Source organism: Anabrus simplex, chromosome 2 (assembly GCF_040414725.1).
Source record: "Anabrus simplex isolate iqAnaSimp1 chromosome 2, ASM4041472v1, whole genome shotgun sequence".
In the NCBI taxonomy this organism is placed as follows: domain Eukaryota; kingdom Metazoa; phylum Arthropoda; class Insecta; order Orthoptera; family Tettigoniidae; genus Anabrus; species Anabrus simplex.
Window position 1 is genome coordinate 690043029 of NC_090266.1, and position 20507 is coordinate 690063535.

Consider the following 20507-nt stretch of genomic DNA (forward strand, 5'->3'; position numbering starts at 1 on the left):
TGTACTAAATTTTCACTTAATTTCAGTAGATCAGAGTACAGGAGAATAAAAATGAAATAAAAATGCAATCTCCATTTAATGGCTTCCATGATGATCACAATGTAAACCATTAATGTGGCTTGCTGATTACTCCCTAGTGCAGCATGTGGAGCAATTTCGAAGTCATTGGAAAAAAAAAAAAAAAAAAAAAAAGACTATGGACTGCCTACAAGCCTCTTGGGAGGCCACAGCAACCAATGCTGTGAAGAAATAATGCCAAATGTTAATTCCCTAGTTCAGTGATTCCTCATTAAAGCAGTTGAACAACTAGCTGTCACTGACATGTGTTTCATATCAAGTAGCATATATTTACAAATATTGAACAAACTCAAGGGGGGTCATAGCAAGTAGCATATATTTACTAATACTGAATGAACTTAAGGAGAGCATATACCAATACCTTTAGGACTATAATAATAATAATAATAATAATAATAATAATAATAATAATAATAATAATAATAATAATAATAATCAGAAGAAGAATTGTTTACATTAGACAACACACAGTTGTGGTAGACCAAGTCAGATACAGTACATAAATTACAGTATCTAAAAAAAAAAAAAATACATCTGAACAGCTTTTAACGGAACACTACATATATCGGGTGGTGCACGATAAGTCACCTGATTTGTTTCATGAATAACACATTGTTGTTGACAAGATATGTAATTTATTGATGTAGAAGTAAAGAATACAGCTTGGAAATACAACCTAATGAATCACATGTTCAATATGACTGCCGTTTTGTTTTACAACTTCTTCAAATCGCACACGTGCATTTGTGACGGCTCTCCAACACAAATCTTCTGGAATGGTGCGGCATAACTCCACAATGATGGTCCTAAGTTGCACTGCATTTTTGGGTTTTCTGTGGTACACCTTCTCTTTAAGGAACTGCCAATGGGAGAAGTCTCATGGGTTAATGTCCGAGCTGTGAGGCGGCCACATTCCTCCTCCTTCATAACGTTCTGGATATCTGTTTGACAATACCCCAAGGCCAAGTCTTTCGTGTAGGAAATCAAGCACAACGTTGGCAGTATGGGGGCGTGCTCCATTCTGCATTAACCATTGGGTCTGCAATGGAAGACCTGTGGCCATGAGTTGAGGAAAGAACTGGTTTCACAGCATGTCTAAATAACATTCAACGGTTACTGTACCATCGAAGAAAAACGGACCGATGATTCCATGGCTTGACATCGCGACCCACATGCACACTTTCTCCCCGTAGATGTCTTTCATGTGGATTATTCGCCCAAAATAGAACGTTTTGATTGTTCACAACACCGTTCACATAAAAATAAGCTTCGTCCGAAAACCATGTGTTGTGTAGCAATGCCTCTTGGTCTTGATCGATTGCCCACCTTGCAAACTGTAGTCTCCGCTCCTTATCTCTCGCGGTAAACTTATACGTCACAGTCATCTTGTATGGATACAAGCGAAGCTCGGATTGAATAATTCTTTGTACAGATCGGCGTGAAATTCTCAACTCAGCACTGGCTCTTCTTGTGATTTACTCAGACTACGAGTCAAAGCCACTCAAACGGCTTCAATGTTCTGCGGCAAACGTACGGTACGTGCACGTGGCCACTTACACTCCAAAACAGATCCAGTACCTGCAAATTTATTATATAATTTGCGTACTATCTGTGGGCTGGAACCCCACCGTGAGCCAAAATGAGCACGAAACATTCTCTGTGTCAATGTAACACTGCTCATCGCCGCGAACAGTAACACAATCTTCGCGGCAAACTGAAATGGCGGACTCAAAATGGAAGCGATAAACTCATAACGACATCTGGAGTAATTTCCATGAACTGCACGAAGTTGAGCACACAATTTGAAAGCTATTGCCCCAATAGTATACCAGTAGGATCAAAATTCAATCGGGTGACTTATCGTTCGCCACCCTGTATGAGGGTTATATACTAAAAAGTAAAACCTAATCATGACTCTCTGAGCCATTTGTCTATTGAATAGTAACTGCAGAGTTGATCATAACTACCAGAGTTATCTATTAGGAAGGTTCTGGATTTTCATATTTGCCCTTTGACAATAGCATTACTTTTTTCTTCAAATTTAGGTAGCGAGTAAAAACTGATTCATATTAGCAATTTTTTTTAAGATATGTTGTGAAGTTACCTAAGGACATATTTTCCATTGGGCAGGTAGCTTATTGAACAATTTAATCCCAGTAGATCTACAATATTCTTGAGTCTTTTTTTCAATCTAACGTATGGTAAATCATACCTTTTCCATGCATCTGAGAATACATTTTACAAAATGTCAGATCATCAAGATATCCTTTAATACTGAGTGTGCAATAAAATATGTATAATGATGGAAGGGTCATTACTGCAAGTTCTTGAAACACAAGCCTGCATGACTCCTTATTGGCTTTACCTTTTATACATCTTATTGCCTTCTTTCGCCACTTAAACGCATCTTTTGCTCCTGCCGATTTTCCCCATAATATGGTTGGGACTGGTGTCTCTGCTGCGATGGTAAAGAAAGATGAAAACATCTTCCGAACATATTTCTCACAATATCATCCATTATTTTGTTTTATAATAAATAGCTTTATTCTGGAAAAACACAGGTTTGGTAGGGACTCTTTAACACAACCATATTTTGAAACATCAAATAAGGATGAGATGTAGGTTCCCTTCTTAACAGCTTTGTTAAAAGCTACAACTACTAGATACAGAAGAAATTTGTTCTGCCCTGACTTAGATTTGGGAGGGGGAATTAAAAGCTTTTGGAATTTTCAACTGTAGCTACACAAGCAATTATTCTTTAAATGTCCATCATCACATGTTACATGAAGGCCTTCATCTGTATTTATCCTTCCCATTCACAGCCACAATGATATCAGCAACAGCACCACTTCCTGTGGCTAATTTATCATGATTCATAAAGAAAGTACATATGTCATATTCATATATTCATGCAAGCAAGTTAGTAAAATTAGTTGCAGGTTTACTTATGAAACTGCACAAAGCATGCATCAAAAGTACAACCTGTACAATCATCATGTACAGTAAAGAAAGTTTTTAACTTGCATGTCTTCCCACCCTAGACACTAAGGCAAAGAAAAAAAGCTTTTTAGAATTCTCTTACATATGCCAGTAATTCCCTTTTAATGTACAAAACTTTAAATCCAAAGGATGAGACATCAATTCATTAACAGGATGTCAAATATGACTACACTGACAACCACTCACAAGCCTCACAAAAGCAAGCCAGTATACAGCCGTGAAAGCCATTTTTAGTATTGTATCTCCATGGGGAGAACAGATTTTTGAAAACGGAGCATTCACTTCTCCTTTAGCAGGTTAGCAATCCCTATTTGCTAACATAGTGGGACCACACGGTTGGTCTGCCAGTGCTAAGCAGAGTCTTGCAGGGGCGTACCAATCCAACTGATGAGCCCAAATGGCATGTCTGGGCGAAACTCTGTAAACGCACCCGGCCTAACCACCCAAAAGCTGGTTCTATTCCTGTGATCCTAAGATCTGCAACCGTGAAAGCCATTTTTAGTATCTAGAATATTGTTGTTGCATCATTTTATGGGCTAGGTATATTGTCAAACGTCCTGTTTAAGTAATTATGTGATGTAAGTCAAGTAATCTATTTAACAGCTGTGTCTTCACTGACAAGTATATTTGTAATTAGGTTGAGACTGTGAAGGAAACAGCCATGGGTTTTATGTGCATCCAGGCATTTGTCTGGAGTTGTAGCCTGAAAATCATACAGAAAATCAAGAACAAGATTTTAACCCTCTTCTCAAAACTATTCACTAAGATGAGAAACCCATCAGAAATTCATGAGAAAGCCTGAAACTGAACCCATGCCAACTAAACAGTAGGTAAGCTACCATGCTAACCTACAGTATCTCCTACTTAAAGACTTTTAAATAATGACCAACTGCTGAATTGCCCTTAAAGATATAATCACCACAATCTGATCAACTAAGCCAGGATTCAACACTTTTTTTTTTTTTTTTTTTTTTTTTTTTTTTTTTTTTGCTAGTGGCTTTATGTCGCATGACACAGATAGGTCTTATGGCGACAAGGCCTAAGAGTTGGAAGGAAGCGGCTGTGGCCTTAAGGTACAGCCCCAGCATTTGCCTGGTGTGAAAATAGGAAACCACGGAAAACCATTTTCAGGGCTGCCGACAGTGGGATTCGAACCCACTATCTCCCGGACGCAAGCTCACAGCTGCGCGCCCCCTGACCGTACGGCCAACTCGCCCGGTGGATTCAACACTGTAACTTTGAGCAAAGGAGGCAAGTGACAATCCAACCGTACCCTACTAATTCACCAGTTGAGCTAAAAAGCAACTAGTAACAAGGATGAATTTTTATGCTTTCAGGATAACTTAGTTAGGAATTGAAGCCAGGACAATAAAGGCAAGATAATATTCTGAAGCCATACTTGATGATGATGATGATGATGATGATGATGCTTGTTGTTTAAAGGGGCCTAAAATCGAGATCATCGGCCCCTAATGGTACGAAATGAAATGACAAACAAAAAGTTCAAAAAACGTCCACTGGCCAAAATAAAAAAATGTCATGAAGAATGAATGGATGGAAATGAACCCCAAAAAACCCAAAACACAAAAAAAAACAGTGGATCCAACTCAAAAAGACTATAAATAATAGTATTACTGACCAAGGGACACCCTATAAAGCACAGTCCTGAATTGAGGATGCTTAAGGGGTCCAAAATCCAGGTCAAAGGCCCCTCAGAATGGTATTTATCGCTAGTAAAGTAGAACTATGGTATTGTCATGTTGGGGTACTAATCAAAAGTAGCATAAACTCAGTGTTCCAAACATTATGGTACTACCCACAAGTACTGTACCTTGTACAGGTAACGCAGACCTATGGTGTTTCTCACACAATGGCGCCACTCACAGCCAACGCAAACTGATGAGGCTCTCACCTAGGTGTACTAATCACGGGTGCCGGTATTCCCGTGGTGTTCCTCACATAGTGGGTACCGATCACAGGCAACGCAGACCCACGGTGTCGCTCATATAGTGGTACAACTCACAGGCTACACCCAGACCCGTGGTTTTGCTCACATGGGTACGACTCACGGGTACTGGAAACCCACAGTCCATACCTACTGCTGTTACTAATCACAAACCTATTTCATACCTAATATAGTGGCACTACTCACAAGTAAAGACGACCCATGGTGTTCCCCGCGTGATGGTACTAATCAAGAGTAGTTTCATGGTTGTAATACAATCATCCCTTGGTCGCCCCTTTTAGTCGCTTCTCACAACAGGCAGGGGATACCATGGGTGTATTCTTCATCTGCATCCCCCATCCACAGGGGGCAGAGAGAGAGAAAAAAAAAGAAAAAAAACGAAGGGATCCGTCACTTCAAAAAATGAAGTAACGGACGAAGAAAGGCAAGGGCCACGGAGGGCGTGAAAATGAAAGACTCCCTAGGCCTCGAATAATCTAATAACGTTGGGGTCGGAAAAGAACAAGAGTTGACCAAGGGAGGTCAGACAGAATAGACGAAAGTGAGGAGCCTGGCACAAGTAAGTGGAAGCAATGCCAGGACTCAGCTAAGGGCCCCATGGTCGCCAATCCTCACTCCCAAATTGAGAGCCCCTTGTAGTCTCCTCTTACAACAGGCAGGGGATACCGCGGGTGTATTCTACATGTGCGTCCCCCACCCGCAGGGGGTAGTGTGGTATTTTATTTCCCTCAAGTCCGCCGGTTAGGAACCCCCTATCCACCACCTGGGACGCGCCACGTGGGAGTATCACCTCTCCCCCTGCTATGCCAGCGTAGTAGGTTCGTGGGAAGCCATATTTTCCAGATTGCTAAGTAACAGATTAAATTGTAGGTAAGCCTTTCAGAGAATCTGTTTAATGTGTCACTGGTTGTGGTTACTGTAGAGTTTGAGGAGGTTTCTTTTCAGCTACAGGAAAAAAAAAAAGACATTTGCAGTTTTGTTTCAAATGAAGGAAGGAGTTTTAAATTCAAACTTACTTCAAGAATTACCAAAAAGCCACTGAAAATAAATTAGATAAACTAATTTGCTTGCATGTTGAGCATTCAGCCCAAAATAGGTTGCATCCTCAACATTATGTGAGGCATCAACACTCTCTTGGAATAGGCCTATCTCACACAGGCTTCAATGTTATCACATCAGCCCTCAGGTGAGACATGAGAGTTTCTTTAATACCTCCTTCAAACCCACCAACTCTCCTGGGAAATTGTATGTACTTGTCCTATCAAACCATTATTTAAAACTAATAGTAGATTTAAGTTAACTGTAAATTAATCTACAAGCACTGAAGTTTGAAAAAAAAAAAAAAAAAAAACAGCTTTAACCCACCACATGATTTGTACCACAATAGTTTAAATACCATTGCAATACACGCAATTTTCAGTAGCTCTTGAAGCAAGTTAGAATTTGAAACCTCTTCCTACATTTGAAACAAAACTGGATAAGTCATTTTTTTATTTCTGCAGCTGAGAGGAAACCACCTGAAACTCTAAAGTAACTACAACCAGTGACACATAAAACAGATTCCTCTTTAGCTCAAGAGTTTTATTAACACAATAAACAGCCAAGAAGATATATCCTGTCCATAAATAATACATTACATCCATAAAAATATACAAAGCCAAGTACGTAGGTGGATCTAAAGGTTAGTTGCACTAACGCGCCGCACCAGTGTGCTGTGTGTCGCAAATGTGGGCACAGCGGAGAAAGGGACAGACACTACCCACACGTCTGTTAGGCAGGTCGCTGTGGTGTCTCGTACTGTGTGAATAGCAGACAAATGCAATGGCGCGTCAACTGGACGTTCACTCCAAATATGAGGTGCGTGCGACAATCCAATTCCTATGGGCCAAAAGGAAGAATTGCACAGACATTCATTGTGAAATTAGTGCTATGTATAGGGAGCGGGCCATTTCCCGGAAAGGCATCGTAAAGTGGCGTCAGCAATTCGAAGAAGGACGAACGGATATCACGGACAACCATCGCAAAAGCAGGCCCGCAACGTCTAGGACCCGTGCAAAGGTCAAAGTGTGAATGTGATCATTAGACAGAACCGGCGCATTAAACTGAGAGAAATCGTGACGCAGCTGAACATGTCGTATGGCACTGTGTTCGCCATTGTTCACGAGGACCTTGGATATCGTAACCTGTATCAAAGATGGGTCCCACGTCTTCTCACCGATGAGCACAAGGGACAACGTTTCCAATCCTCCCTGGCATTTTTGCAACGCTATGCCGCAGGCGGTAACAGGTTTCTGCAGCGAATCGTCACAGGCGACGAAACGTGGGTCCACCACTTCACCCCCGAAACGAAGCCAACATCAATGGAATGGGTGCACCCCTCATCACTACAACGAAAGAAGGCCAAGGTTCAACCTTCAGCCGGTAAGGTTATGGTGACAGTGTTCTTTGACACGGAGGGTTTGCTGCACGTGGAATTCATGCCGAAAGGAACGACGATCAACGCGTCGTCGTATTGTCAAAGACTGCACCGGTTGCGTAAAGCGATTAAAGAGAAACGCCGGGTTAAATTGAGCGCCAGTGTGATTTTGTTGTACAATAACGCAACACCTCACAAGGCCCACCAAATGAGAGAACTGCTGCAGCTTTTCAAGTGGGAGGTCTGGCAACATCCACCCTACAATCCCGACCTAGCGCCATGCGACTTTCATCTGTTCGGTAAGCTCAAAACGGAGCTCGGTGGTTGATGTTTCCAGACCGATGAGGAGGTGAAGGCCGCTGTCTCGAGTGGTTGCAGAACGCTGGAGGAAATTTCTATGTATCCGGCATCGACAAGTTGGTTGTGCGTTTGCAGAAATGTTTGGAGTCTCTTGGAAACTATGTGGAAAAGTGACATTACAGTGTATGTCGTTATAGTCGTGTTGCTGTTGAATAGGTTGTATAATAAATAGCCATAACTGGGAAGTGCAACTTATTTTCTGATCTGCCCTCGTACCTTCAACCCCAATTGTGGAAGGGCAGCTGGAAAGGGCAATAACATATGGCAATCAAAAAGCCTAGCTGAAACTCAAATTAGTAGAAGAGACAAATTAGTCTCATTCTGAAAAATGCTCAATTCTGTTGTTGTTGTTAATGACCTCGAAGAGAACCAGCCTGTTGGCCATGATCATTAAGGTGTCAAGTCTCTATGGTCAGACACCGTCGTTAGCCAGTCTGAGTCCCGTTAGTGCAAAAAAATGTCACTAGCAAAATGTTGGCCGGCAGGGTAGGAGAGGTGGTGGTATATATTTTATAATAACCAGTTTACATTCCAAAAGCCTGAGTTCAAATCCAAACCTCTCCACAGTGTTCATATGGAGTGAAGTCCGATGACAATGTTGATAGCAATTCGTCCATTGGATGGTGACGTAAAGCCTTGAGCAGACCCTCTGGTGTTATTTGACAGGAGTAGGTTATGTGCCAACACCGGGTTTCTCCCTTGCCCTATATCATCATCATCATCATCATCATCATCATCTCGCATCCAGATGTCCAGGTCGATCATGGGTGTCAAACAAAGACCTGCACCAGGTAAGCTGAATATGTCCTCGGACACTCCCGGCATTAAAAGCCATACGCTAAATATATAAACTTCAAAGATAATAGAAATGAAAGATGAATGAAAACCTACAACCTGTTTTCCAATCTTTGACCGGATCAGGGATGAAAGGAATGAACCATATATAGGCTATTATTAGTACAATGGGGTCGCCACTCCCAAAGTAATTTATGAATGACTGATAGATGCTATGAAATGATTATGGAGAGTGTTGCTGGAATGAAAGATGACAGGGAAAACCAGAATACCCAGAGAAAAACCTGTCCTGCCTCCGCTTTGTCCAGCACAAATCTCACATGGAGTGACCAGGATTTGAACCACGGTATCCAGCAGTGAGAGGCCGATGTGCTGCCGCCTGAGCCACGGAGGCTTATTAATGGAAATGAAAGATATCCTTAGCAAATTGCACCACTTCCTAACACCCTATCACCGGGAGAGTTGGCCGTGCGGTTAGGAGCGCACAGCTGTGAGCTTGCATCTGGCAGATAGTGGGTTCGAATCCCACTGTCAGCAGCCCTGAAGATGGTTTTCCGTGGTTTCCCATTTTCACACCAGGCAAATCCCGGGGCTGTACCTTAATTTAAGGCCACGACCGCTTCCTTCACATTCCTAGGCCTTTCCTATCCCATCGTCGCCATAAGACCTATGCGTGTCGGTGCGACGTAAAGCAAATAACAAAGAAAAACACCCTATCTCTGAATATTTCCACTCACAAAGTTTATAGAGTAGTTGTAAAGAGTAAAACATATCTGTACGCAACAGAAGGAATCATAAAAATATAAAGTATTTCAGAAAGCGATATTCAGTTGCCTGGGCTAAAATTACCTTCTCTACCCTATTTATTTCCAGTTTTATTGTCTTTTTGAATGATTTGTAAATCCATGTTTTATTTCTACCAGGTATATATCTGATCTGTGACTGCAATTTACAAGTGAACACGAACAGTTATTGCCGGATCATGATGTAGGGTAGTAGGCCTGTAGGCAGCCCTTCATACAATTTTTGCTTGTCCAAGGAATTAAATCCTAGTCTGAAGTTAGGAATGTAGTTCATTCAACCGTATGAGTACAAATGGACAGTTGCCAGATATGAGATTCTGAATATACTCGTGAATGCAGCTGAGGGAGATGGACATTATGTCTATATCTGCAGGAGATATTATGTACAATGGTTGTCTGGCCATATCAAAGACCCTTTAAATGTTGAAAGTATCTTAATTCAATAAATATATACTGGTATTGTCACAGATCATGTACTTTTCTAACGTTACTCACCTACAGTAACTAGGCTTTCTGAATTAACATACCAAAGAACTAAAAGTTTCCTAACAATGGTAGCTCACAGTAGGTAAGAAAATATGCCACATGATCCTCGACCAATGGCATCAAGAAATCTTCAATGCTTGAAGAAGAGACAGCCTCAGGTATTTCGAATCTGTGTGTTTTGTATAACTGGCACTGCTTTGATGTTGCTTGGAGTCTATTCTTGTTAGACCCCACATCCAAACCACAAATGGAGATATATTACATATATTATTTTATGCTTTTGGAGGACATTAACAATCCAGTCTGTGATGCTGTCGATGTATAACATATAAGTAATCTATCTAATATCAATCTGCAATGGCTACTAGTTATTTCTTACACCTACTTTTTTTTTTTTTTTTTTTTTTTTTTTGCTAGGGGCTTTACGTCGCACCGACACAGATAGGTCTTATGGCGACGATGGGATAGGAAAGGCCTAGGAGTTGGAAGGAAGCGGCCGTGGCCTTAATTAAGGTACAGCCCCAGCATTTGCCTGGTGTGAAAATGGGAAACCACGGAAAACCATCTTCAGGGCTGCCGATAGTGGGATTCGAACCTACTATCTCCCGGATGCAAGCTCACAGCCGCGCGCCTCAACGCGCACGGCCAACTCGCCCGGTCTCTTACACCTACGGAGCTCATGAAAATGTCAGATCATATGTATATCCACTAAAATATATTTCTATACAGAGTAACAAAGTGCATACTAAAATGCACTCAATAACACAGTCCAGCAAGTTGTGCAACTCACTTGGATTTTTTTTCTTTCAAAAACCATGAGAGTTGATAAAATGCTTACAAATTACATATTTGAGAATACGAACCTGTAACAGCACTAGTTAACTGTATTCAATTCAGCTAGATACATTTTTCTTAAAATAAGGGCAGTCAAACATAGAATGAATGACCTATGAAGATCTACATTAACGTTCTTCACAATTGTCAGGTAAATCATACATCCCACTTACTGTTACAAACAACAAATATTAACAAAACTGAATTAATATAAACCATAATTAATACATAAACCAGATAACTGGAAAAATCTCTCATATGTAACATAAAAGCAATGACTGGTGCTTCTGTTTGTTTACTCATCTCAAAGAAATTTGCATCATAACAACATAAACAGAAAATGTAGCATTCCATAATATACAAAATATGTTCCAAAGATATTTGGCAACTCAGCTATAAAGTGAAAACTGCCCCAGATCCTCACCTATCTTCTTATTCTCGATCATACTTCCCAAGGATTTCTAATTCGCAATATGCACAGAAAAACTTGGTATCTCCTTTCAACCGCAGAACTTATCAAATCAATTCACTAACTCTGAAGTAAACCTTATAGCCACAAATTGTGCTGTCTTCAACACAGGTACTTCTTCACATAAACCTAATTCTGAACATAATATGCAAAATTCAGCAAGGTAAAAAAAAATTAAATTTTAAAATTTGAATAACATACCTTCACTAAGTTGGCAACAGCTTTACTAACAGCCATAACTGGCCGCTCCAAATCAGGCATAGCATTTCCATCCTCGGCTTCTTCATGGAGGATGACAAGTCGAGACACCTGCAAGTAAGGGAAAGTTCAGAGAAAGTCACACTCGCTGTCTAGCGCTTCATGACAACAGGATAGAAGAACACCCTTCTTCACATTCTTCTATAAAGACCATAAAATAAGTAGTCATACCATAGCTGAGGCACATAAATATGGAACTAACCAATTACTTGTAAAGGAAAAATTATCAAGATGCTTAATTCATTATTATTATTATTATTATTATTATTATTATTATTATTATTATTATTGGTTCGTAGTGTGGGTTACTATGGTCACGTCATAGTTCGTGAACCATGGGAAACAGCTGAGTGGCCTAGTAAGTGGTTTCAAGAGTCAGGATATTAGTTGCTATGGAACGGGAGTGGGCATCTCAGACATATTCCGTGTCATAGTCCTCCTCGTGCTCAGGTGGCTAGGACTCTACAATCCACCGTGGTCCCTAACCCATTAGAGGAGAGATTCTCAGAGACTATGTGTGAGTAGGGTAGCATCCTGCTTCACAGAATTTTCACCAAACACGCTTGGAATGTTTTAAGCAAACCTTGGAACTATGGGAGTAACGGAGTCCCACTTCCATTTGACAGGCGAGGGACTCCTTGGAAACAACTTGGCAAACAAAATGGAATTTGATGGAGAGCTATCAATATCAATGGGGTTTAAGGAAGGAAGGAAGAAAGAAAGAAAAAGAAAGTAGAACTGGCCGAGTCAGCGAAGAGGATGCATATGGATGTGTTAAGAGTTAATGATATTCGGGTAAACGGAGGTAATGACGAAGAGACAGATTATAAAAAGTTCTTGATGGGTGTTAAAAAGGGAAGGGCATAGTGTGGGGTAGGACTATTCATCAAGAATACTACTGCAATTAACATAGTTTCTATTAGGCACGTAAATGAGCGAATGGTGTGGGTAGATTTGATAGTTGGAGAAATTAGGTTGAGAATTGTCTCAGTGTATTCACTATGTGAGGGTGCAGATGAGGTGAAAGTTGACAAGTTTTATGAAGGCACCAGGCGAGTTGGACGTGCGGCTAGGGGCGCGCAGCTGTGAGCTTGCATCTGGGAGATAGTGGGTTAGAGCCCCACTGTCGGCAGCCCTGAAGATGGTTTTCCGTGGTTTCCCATTTTCACACCAGACAAATGCTGGGGCTGTACATTAATTAAGGCCACGGCCGCTTCCTTCCCACTCCTAGCCCTTTCCTATCCCATCGTCGCCATAAGACCTATCTGTGTCGGTGCAACATAAAACAAATTGTAAAAAAAAAAAAAAGTTTTATGAAGCATCAAGTGACATTGTAGTCAGGGTCAACAGTAAGGACAGAGTAGACCTAATGGGCAACTGCAATGCAAGAGGTAGAAATAGAACTGAAGGATATGGGAAAGTAATGAGTAAATGTGGGGAAGATATAGGAGTATAGTAGATGTAGGAATGAGAGGCATTTACTGGACTTCTATGCTAGTATGGGATTACCAGTTAAGAATATATTTTTCAAGCATAAGGCTATTCACTGCTATACATGGGTGGGTAGGAGAATCCGATCCGTAAATGATATAGATTAACCACCTTTGAATTCAGGAAATCTGTTAGCAATGTGCGGGTTTTCCAGGTTTTTTTAAATGATACCAACCACTATCTGATCTGTAGTGCATTAAGTATCTCTATGCCTAGGAGAGAGAAACTAAAATCTGTCTGCAGACAAATAAGGATGGAAAATCTCCAGGATGAGGAAATTAGAAAAAAGTATAGGGATATGATTAGTGAAAAGTTCCAAACAATGGACAGTAAACAGGTTCAGGAAATGGAAAGAGAATGGGTGACAAAGGGATGCTGTATTAGAAACAGTAATAGAATGCCTAGGAACAACTGTGTGTAAAGATAGGAAAAAGCTAACATCTTGTTGAAATGATGAAGCGAGAGCAGCTGGTAAATGTAAAAAAGAAGGTGTCATAAGTTATGAATTTCATTGTGGTCTGTGTTGATAATCGATCACTATCAAAGTGTATAGGTAGACCTTTCTCTACCCTTTGATAGTAAAAAAAGAAGGTGTATCAGAAATGGATCCAAACAAGGACTGATGCAGATAGGGAATTGTACGTAGATGAAAGAAACAGAGTGAAACAAATAACTGTTGAATCTAAGAAGAAGTTTTGGGAAGATTTCATTAATAACCTGAAAAGGCTAGGTCAAGCAGCAGGGAAACCTTTCTGGACAGTAATAAAGAAAGAAAGGGAAGGGGAAAAATGAATATCAGCCGCTGTTCAGTTTCTAAGTGGAGCGTGCCATTGTCATTTTAGTCAGGTGGCCAGTCTGCCGCCATGCGCCCGATTATTTTCGTATTCTCTCATACCCGAATGAAACATGTAAGTAAATATATTTCGCTCGCGTGTGCGTGTGGGTGCGTCCGAGAGGAACATTTTCTCTCATGCATAAATGTTCCAAAATATTTATATTTTGAAGTTTGCTTAGGGTTCTGCTTGATTCCATCCTTTCTCCTATTGTTTTTCTTCAATAATATTGACGTAATTGTGTCTTATTATGTGTTTCAGGGCACGCTACATTGATCCTGATTCTATTCTCTGAATTCTTGATGAATTGGAAGAAGAAGAAACGAATGAAGGAGAAGATGTTTGGTACGGTCCTAATGATATTGATTTCGAACCCGAAGTTATCAAAACGGAGAGCAGTGACTCTGAAATTAAGATGGACAGGGCTGATGAAGTAAGCTATGACGACCACGAACACAGCACCCTATGTTTCTTCAATGGAGACATTACGGGCAAATAATCCCATGGGAAGGAAAACAAAAACAAAGGCAAAGGACTTGATGAAAACAATCTCACCAGTGTAAAAATTAACAAGAATGCTTTCTCACCATAATAAATTAAAATATGGTCGATGAAATTGTGAGACATACAAATACGTTTATTGACAGGGTAAAAGTGCAACATCCAGAAGGTCGAGAAAGAGATTTTGGAGAAACAACAAGATTGGAAATGTTAGTTCTTTTTGGTGCCTTGTTCTTGATAGACGTGAAAAGAGTAAACCGCACAAACTTATCGGAATTGTTTACTACCAACGGAACCGGAATGATAATACTGCGGGCTAACTTCAGCGAACGTCGCTTTCGATTACTGTTAAGAAGTCTTCGATTTGATGACGTAAAAGAAAGGGCGGCCATTCAGCCGCCGCGCGCCCGCTGGAAGGTTAATTAAGGTACAGCCTCAGCATTTGCCCGGTGTGAAAATGGGAAACCACGGAAAACCATCTTCGGGTCTGCCGACAGTGGGGGTTCGAACCCACTCTCTCCCGAATACTGCTGTAAACTCTTGGCTTAGTTGTTATGTTCAGACATGGGCTGATATACATAAGCATTACTGAAGTTGAACTGTCTGATTTTTGGTCTGTAAAATGGATAATACAAATCAAATTAAGAGTTGAAAAATGGTGACTAACAGGAAAAACATTTAAGGTAAGTTATGAAGAATGAAAATTAACTTATGTTATGTGGCCCTCTTGTATCACACGTGTTCTCTGACTATGGAGTCCAGCTCTCGACTGACTTGCTCCCGCAGTCGAGACGCAAGATGTGCTGCTAGGAAGAGGTGGAGTGGGGAAATGGGGCAGGCCCTGCGAGAGAGTATTGACTAGGAGGACATCAACATAATTTTGTACAATTTTGTAAGAAGTTCAACCGCCAATACGGTTTTAACATGAGATTCATAGTCTGTAAAGATGAATTAGGTGTCGCACCAGGAAGAGGACGGCGGCCCATCCTCATGGATGTTGTTGATGAAGTTGCTGTAGCAGACCATGCAGCATATTCTCCCAATTCTGTAACCAGTGCTCGAGCTGTGTCACGTGAATTGTCGCTACCCCAGTGAACAGTTCACGAGATTTTGCGGTGCACTTTACACTGGTATCCCTACAAACTTCACACTGTTCACAAATTGCAACCGCAAGATGTTGCACAACGCCGTGACTTTGCCCTTTGATTTCTGGCACGCGTCAAGTGGACAACATATGGCCAGGAATATTCTGTGGACTGATGAGGCACATTTTTCTCTGGAGGGTTCAGTGAATGTACAGAACTGTCACATATGGGGTTCGACTCCTCCAAACGCTGTGCAGGAACAACCACTGTATTCAGCTTTTGTGACTGCTTGGTGTGGTTTTACAAGCTCCTTCATTATCGGTCCGTTTTTCTTTGAGGAGACTACCCCTCATGTGCCTTCAAGGTGTACAGCGACATTTGCACGTTATAGGGACCTCCTTGTGCAACACATGATTCAGCTTTGCAGGAACGCAACTGTGACCACACCATTATTTTCATCCAAGATGGGACAACACTACGTATTGCTCGCCTGGTGAAAGAATTGCTTACAGAAACCTTCAATAACAACCGCATTATCTCTAGGAATTTTCCAGATGCATGGCCTTCGAGGTCCCCTGACCTAAATCCATGTGACTTCTGGTTGTGGGGTATTTGAAAGATCGTGTCTATGAGGGATATGTCCGATCTCTGCCTGATCTAAAGGCTAGCATACGACAATATATCGGTCTGATTTCACCCAATATGCTGCGGACAACTGCCGACCATGCTGTATTGCGGATGCAGCATGTTGCTGAGTTTGGAGGCCATATCAAACAGTGTTTGTAACCATAAATGCTAATAAACCTAATAAACCTCCAAGAACCACCGTTATCATGCGTTTGATCTTTCCTGCTTCTTTTCTGTGACCCCTACCATTGCTCATAGCGCGCCATATTTTCGCCTGGTGGCAAAACCTGGAACTAATAATTTTTGTGGCATAATTCGCGAGCACATTGCTTAGTTAGCATATCTACAAAATTTCAGACTCCTGCGATCATTGCAGCCCATGCTGTACCGCGCTGAATACAATAACTTTAATTGCTGACACCCGGGTACCTTATGATTGGATGAAAGCAGTAATTGCACTTATCTGTAAGCAAGGAAACACGTACGATCGCAAGAACAATCCAGGTATTTCATTGATCGGTATACCAGGCAAGGTGTTCACGGGCATCTTGGAAGAGAGGATGTGATCAGTGGTTGATAATAAATTGGATGAAAAACATTGTGGTTTCAGACCACAGAGGGGCTTGTTGGGATCAGATTTTCAGTATGTGCCAGGTAACTGAAAAATGCTACAAGACGAATAGACAGTTAAGTTTATGTTTTGTAGGTCTAGAGAAGGCATATGCTAGAGTACCGAGGGAAAAGATTTTCGCCTTACTGGGAGACTATGTGATTAATGGTAGATTATTAAAAGTAACCAACTGAATTAATGCTGACAACTGATCTGCGGTGAGAATTGATGGTAGAGTGAGTTTGTGGTTCAAGGCCCTTATAGGGGTTAGACAAGGCTGTGATCTTTCATCTTTATTGTTTATAGTTCTTATGGATCGTCTACTGAAATGTATAAAGTGTAGGGAGGGACTCCGTCAGATGGAAATGTAGCAAGCAGTTTGGGCTATGCAGACAACTTGAGATCTCAACGGCAGATTGTGCTGAAAATCTGCAGTCTAATGTATTGAAACTTGAAAATATGTGTAATGAGTATGATATGGAAATTAGCCTTTCCAAGACTAAATTGATGACTGTAGGTAAGAAATCTAAGAGAAATGAATGTCAGGTTGGGAATACAAAGCTGAAACATGTAGATAATTTCAAGTATTTAGGATGTGTGTTTTGGGGTCAGAATGCCAGCGTCTCAACCGTCTGAGCCACTTCTCCTAGGATAGTAGTGTAGTGAGCGAGACTGAATCAAAGTGCAGCAAAGCTAATGCAGCAAGTTCACAGTTGCGATCAGCATTATTCTGTAAGAAGGAAGTCCGCTCCTGGCCGAAACTTCCTTTACATCAGTCTGTTCTCAGACCAAACATGCTTTACGGGAGTGAAAGCTGGGTGGATTCAGGATATCTTATTGTATTCATAAGCTAGAAGCAACAGACATGAAAGTAGCAAGAATGATTGCTGGTACAAACAAATGGGAGCAATGGTAAGAAGGTACTTGGAATGAGAAGATACAGGCTAAGTTAGGAATGAACTCAAAGGATGAAGCTGTATGCATAAACTGGCTTTGGTGGTGGGGTCATGTGAGGTGAATGGAGGAGGATACATTAAATAGGAGAATAATGGACTCTGTTATGGAGGATAAGAAGTACAGAGAGACCAAGACTATGATGGTTAGAATCCGTATTTGTCATTAACTGAAACTAAGATGGAGAAAGAAGCAGTCATGACCAATACATTAGGTACTATCCCAGTATTTGCCAGAAGTCCAGGAGGAAAACCACCTTAAGAATGGCTGAGAGTGGGATTTACCCATTTTCTTACTCAATTATATTACCTGATGCTGAGTACACCCCATTCCAGTCCCAAATTTGAGCAGAGGTGAGAATGGAACTTTAGCCAGCCAGAACAGGATATCGTCGCTGCCGGGACAAAACCTTCCATGTGAAATATTTTAGCTTAGAACATTGGCCGGTAAGGTTCTGTCATCTAAGGTGCAATATTGTGTGAATACTGTCAAGGCATTCTCGCTCTTCAAAACGTATGTGCTGCGGGTCAGTATATCTCCAAAAATATTATCACATAGGAGATTTTGTCCCGGCAACGACGATATGCTAACCCAGGCGTGGTGAAAATGTGACTCGTGATTACATTTTGACTTGCTATGCATTTTTCTTGATTACTAACACCTCAACCGCAGTACACAGTGACACGGCGCATGATCACATATTTGCCAGAGCTGTGCTAACCTATACGCCACAGTGTAAGAAACTACCTTGAGAATAATAGGCATTTGCAACTGTTAAACTAGTATCAACGTTGTGTCTTAGCCTCTTCAAGAGTTCAAAAACAATTGAGTTTGTTCTCATTTATACACCACCTTATCAGTGCTGTTGGGCATTTAAGGTCATTTCCAACAGACAAAACCAGAAATTTACCCAGGAAGGTGTCTATTAACAGGCCAGTAATCATAATGATACAAGTGTCTTCATATTAAGCCTCTTAAATGCTTTTTTTTTTTTTTTTGCTAGGGGCTTTACGTCGCACCGACACAGATAGGTCTTATGGCGACGATGGGATAGGAAAGGCCTAGGAGTTGGAAGGAAGCGGCCGTGGCCTTAATTAAGGTACAGCCCCAGCATTTGCCTGGTGTGAAAATGGGAAACCACGGAAAACCATTTTCAGGGCTGCCGATAGTGGGATTCGAACCTACTATCTCCCGGATGCAAGCTCACAGCCGCGCGCCTCTACGCGCACGGCCAACTCGCCCTGTCCTCTTAAATGCTGACTGAATGTGCCATATCCTTGAGTACAAGAGGTGAACAGCTGATCAACTGCAGTATACAAACTAATAAGATATGTCAAGATGTGGGCCTACAGATAAAACAAGTATTCACAAATTTAGTGAGCCGACAGAACAAAAACCATGAAGTCAAGAGATAAAAAGGCATTATAGTGTAGGGGCTACTGAATGAAGGTGTGAAAGAGCAGTATATAAGTACATTAGACAAAAAGTTTCAAGGTCTGGTTACAAAGTCAAATTAAAATTTCAAATCCAACTGCTCATTTCAAAATTCATACAAAATTTAAGATGCATGAAAAAAAAGAAGAATTACCAGGACCCATCTGACATTTGTAAATGGTGCACCACTACTTCTAGTGTACAAACTGTCCTTGTCCTACGTATGTGTCATTAAAGTTCAAGCATTTAGTTTCGCCTCAGACAACCACCACACCACCTAATGTCAATATTTGTAGCAGTCAGCCTGGATAACTTTTCAAAAAATTCCTACAGCCTCATATGCACTACTACAAAACATGCAGATTTACAGATGCATGAATGTTGTGTCATCATAAAGCATTTACAACAATTTGATCTAATGGAGGAAATACTTGCACTGACCAGAATAGAAAGTACATTTGATAATTATTTTATAAAATGAAGTCCTTTGTTGTGTCTCAAAAGCCACTCAGAAAATGTAAAACTTGGTTTAACAGCATTGTTCCCATTAATGTCACAGCCATTATTTACCAACTACTTTGAACATCCCACCATTCTATGCATTCCTATGTGCTATAAGCAACCAACATTTCACTTTGTATACCTTGGAATTTTGGAAAGTGATCCAGCAAATGCTAAGATGTATGTTGCACAGGTTAAACATTTCAAATTTCAAATTTAAAAAATCCATGAAACCTCGCAAGGCTATAGTTTATTTTTCAAACTGATGGATTCTTCCCTTCAAACACAGAAGGACAGACTGGCAAACTTCAAATACTGCTAGAGTATCAATATAGGAAGATTTAGAAAACAAAAATTTTAAAAATTTGTATTGCTGATCTAAGCAATCATTCGTCATGCTCATCTATGAAAGTGCCTGGGTCTGTTATTACAGTGTAGTGCTTGGAGATAGTGTATTCTTTAAATGTATGGTATCTTGCTTGGGTGATTTGCTTTGAATTTGAGGCTACAGTAGTGTAGTGTAACAAATATTTCAACATGCTGGACAAGCAGTTACTGGTGTGAAGAGGAGAGATGCATGCCAGTAAACTTAAATGAGAGAACAGATGAATTTCTACTGAGAATGAGATCAGCTAACGAACCTAATTACTGATTAGTTCAACATAAACTTAGCTGCAGATCCAGATCAGGATACTGTGAGCAAAGATGAAGAATTGTTAACTTTGCCAAAGCAAAGTGAAAGAGGAAATATTTTTCAGCTTTTAAGTGGAAGTTGGACAGAATTTGAATACATAATCTTGGAAATTATTTGAAGGTGTTCCATGACTGCAAATAATCTTAAAAGAGCCGGAACAGTTAAACTTTAAAAAGCAATGTGTGTTGACAGAAAACAATACTGAAAACCTATGGTGATTAAGAAGACATCTACAGTAGTTACGCATTTGCTCTGCTAACATTTATTTTATTATTTCAATCAATTGATAAATTTAATTCTTTTTTAAAATGT

At 40.6% G+C, this 20507-nt stretch overlaps 1 protein-coding gene across 4 annotated transcripts in view; it reads right to left on the minus strand.

Annotated features, from left to right (window-relative positions):
* Positions 1-20507, minus strand: part of Vinc (vinculin) — a 413074-nt gene that overhangs the window by 380096 nt on the left and 12471 nt on the right. For all 4 annotated transcript variants that reach the window (XM_067141297.2, XM_067141296.2, XM_067141293.2 and 1 more), the window contains exon 2: positions 11409-11516. In XM_067141297.2, the coding sequence (XP_066997398.2) occupies positions 11409-11516 (108 nt within the window). The remainder of the gene's footprint in view (positions 1-11408; positions 11517-20507) is intronic.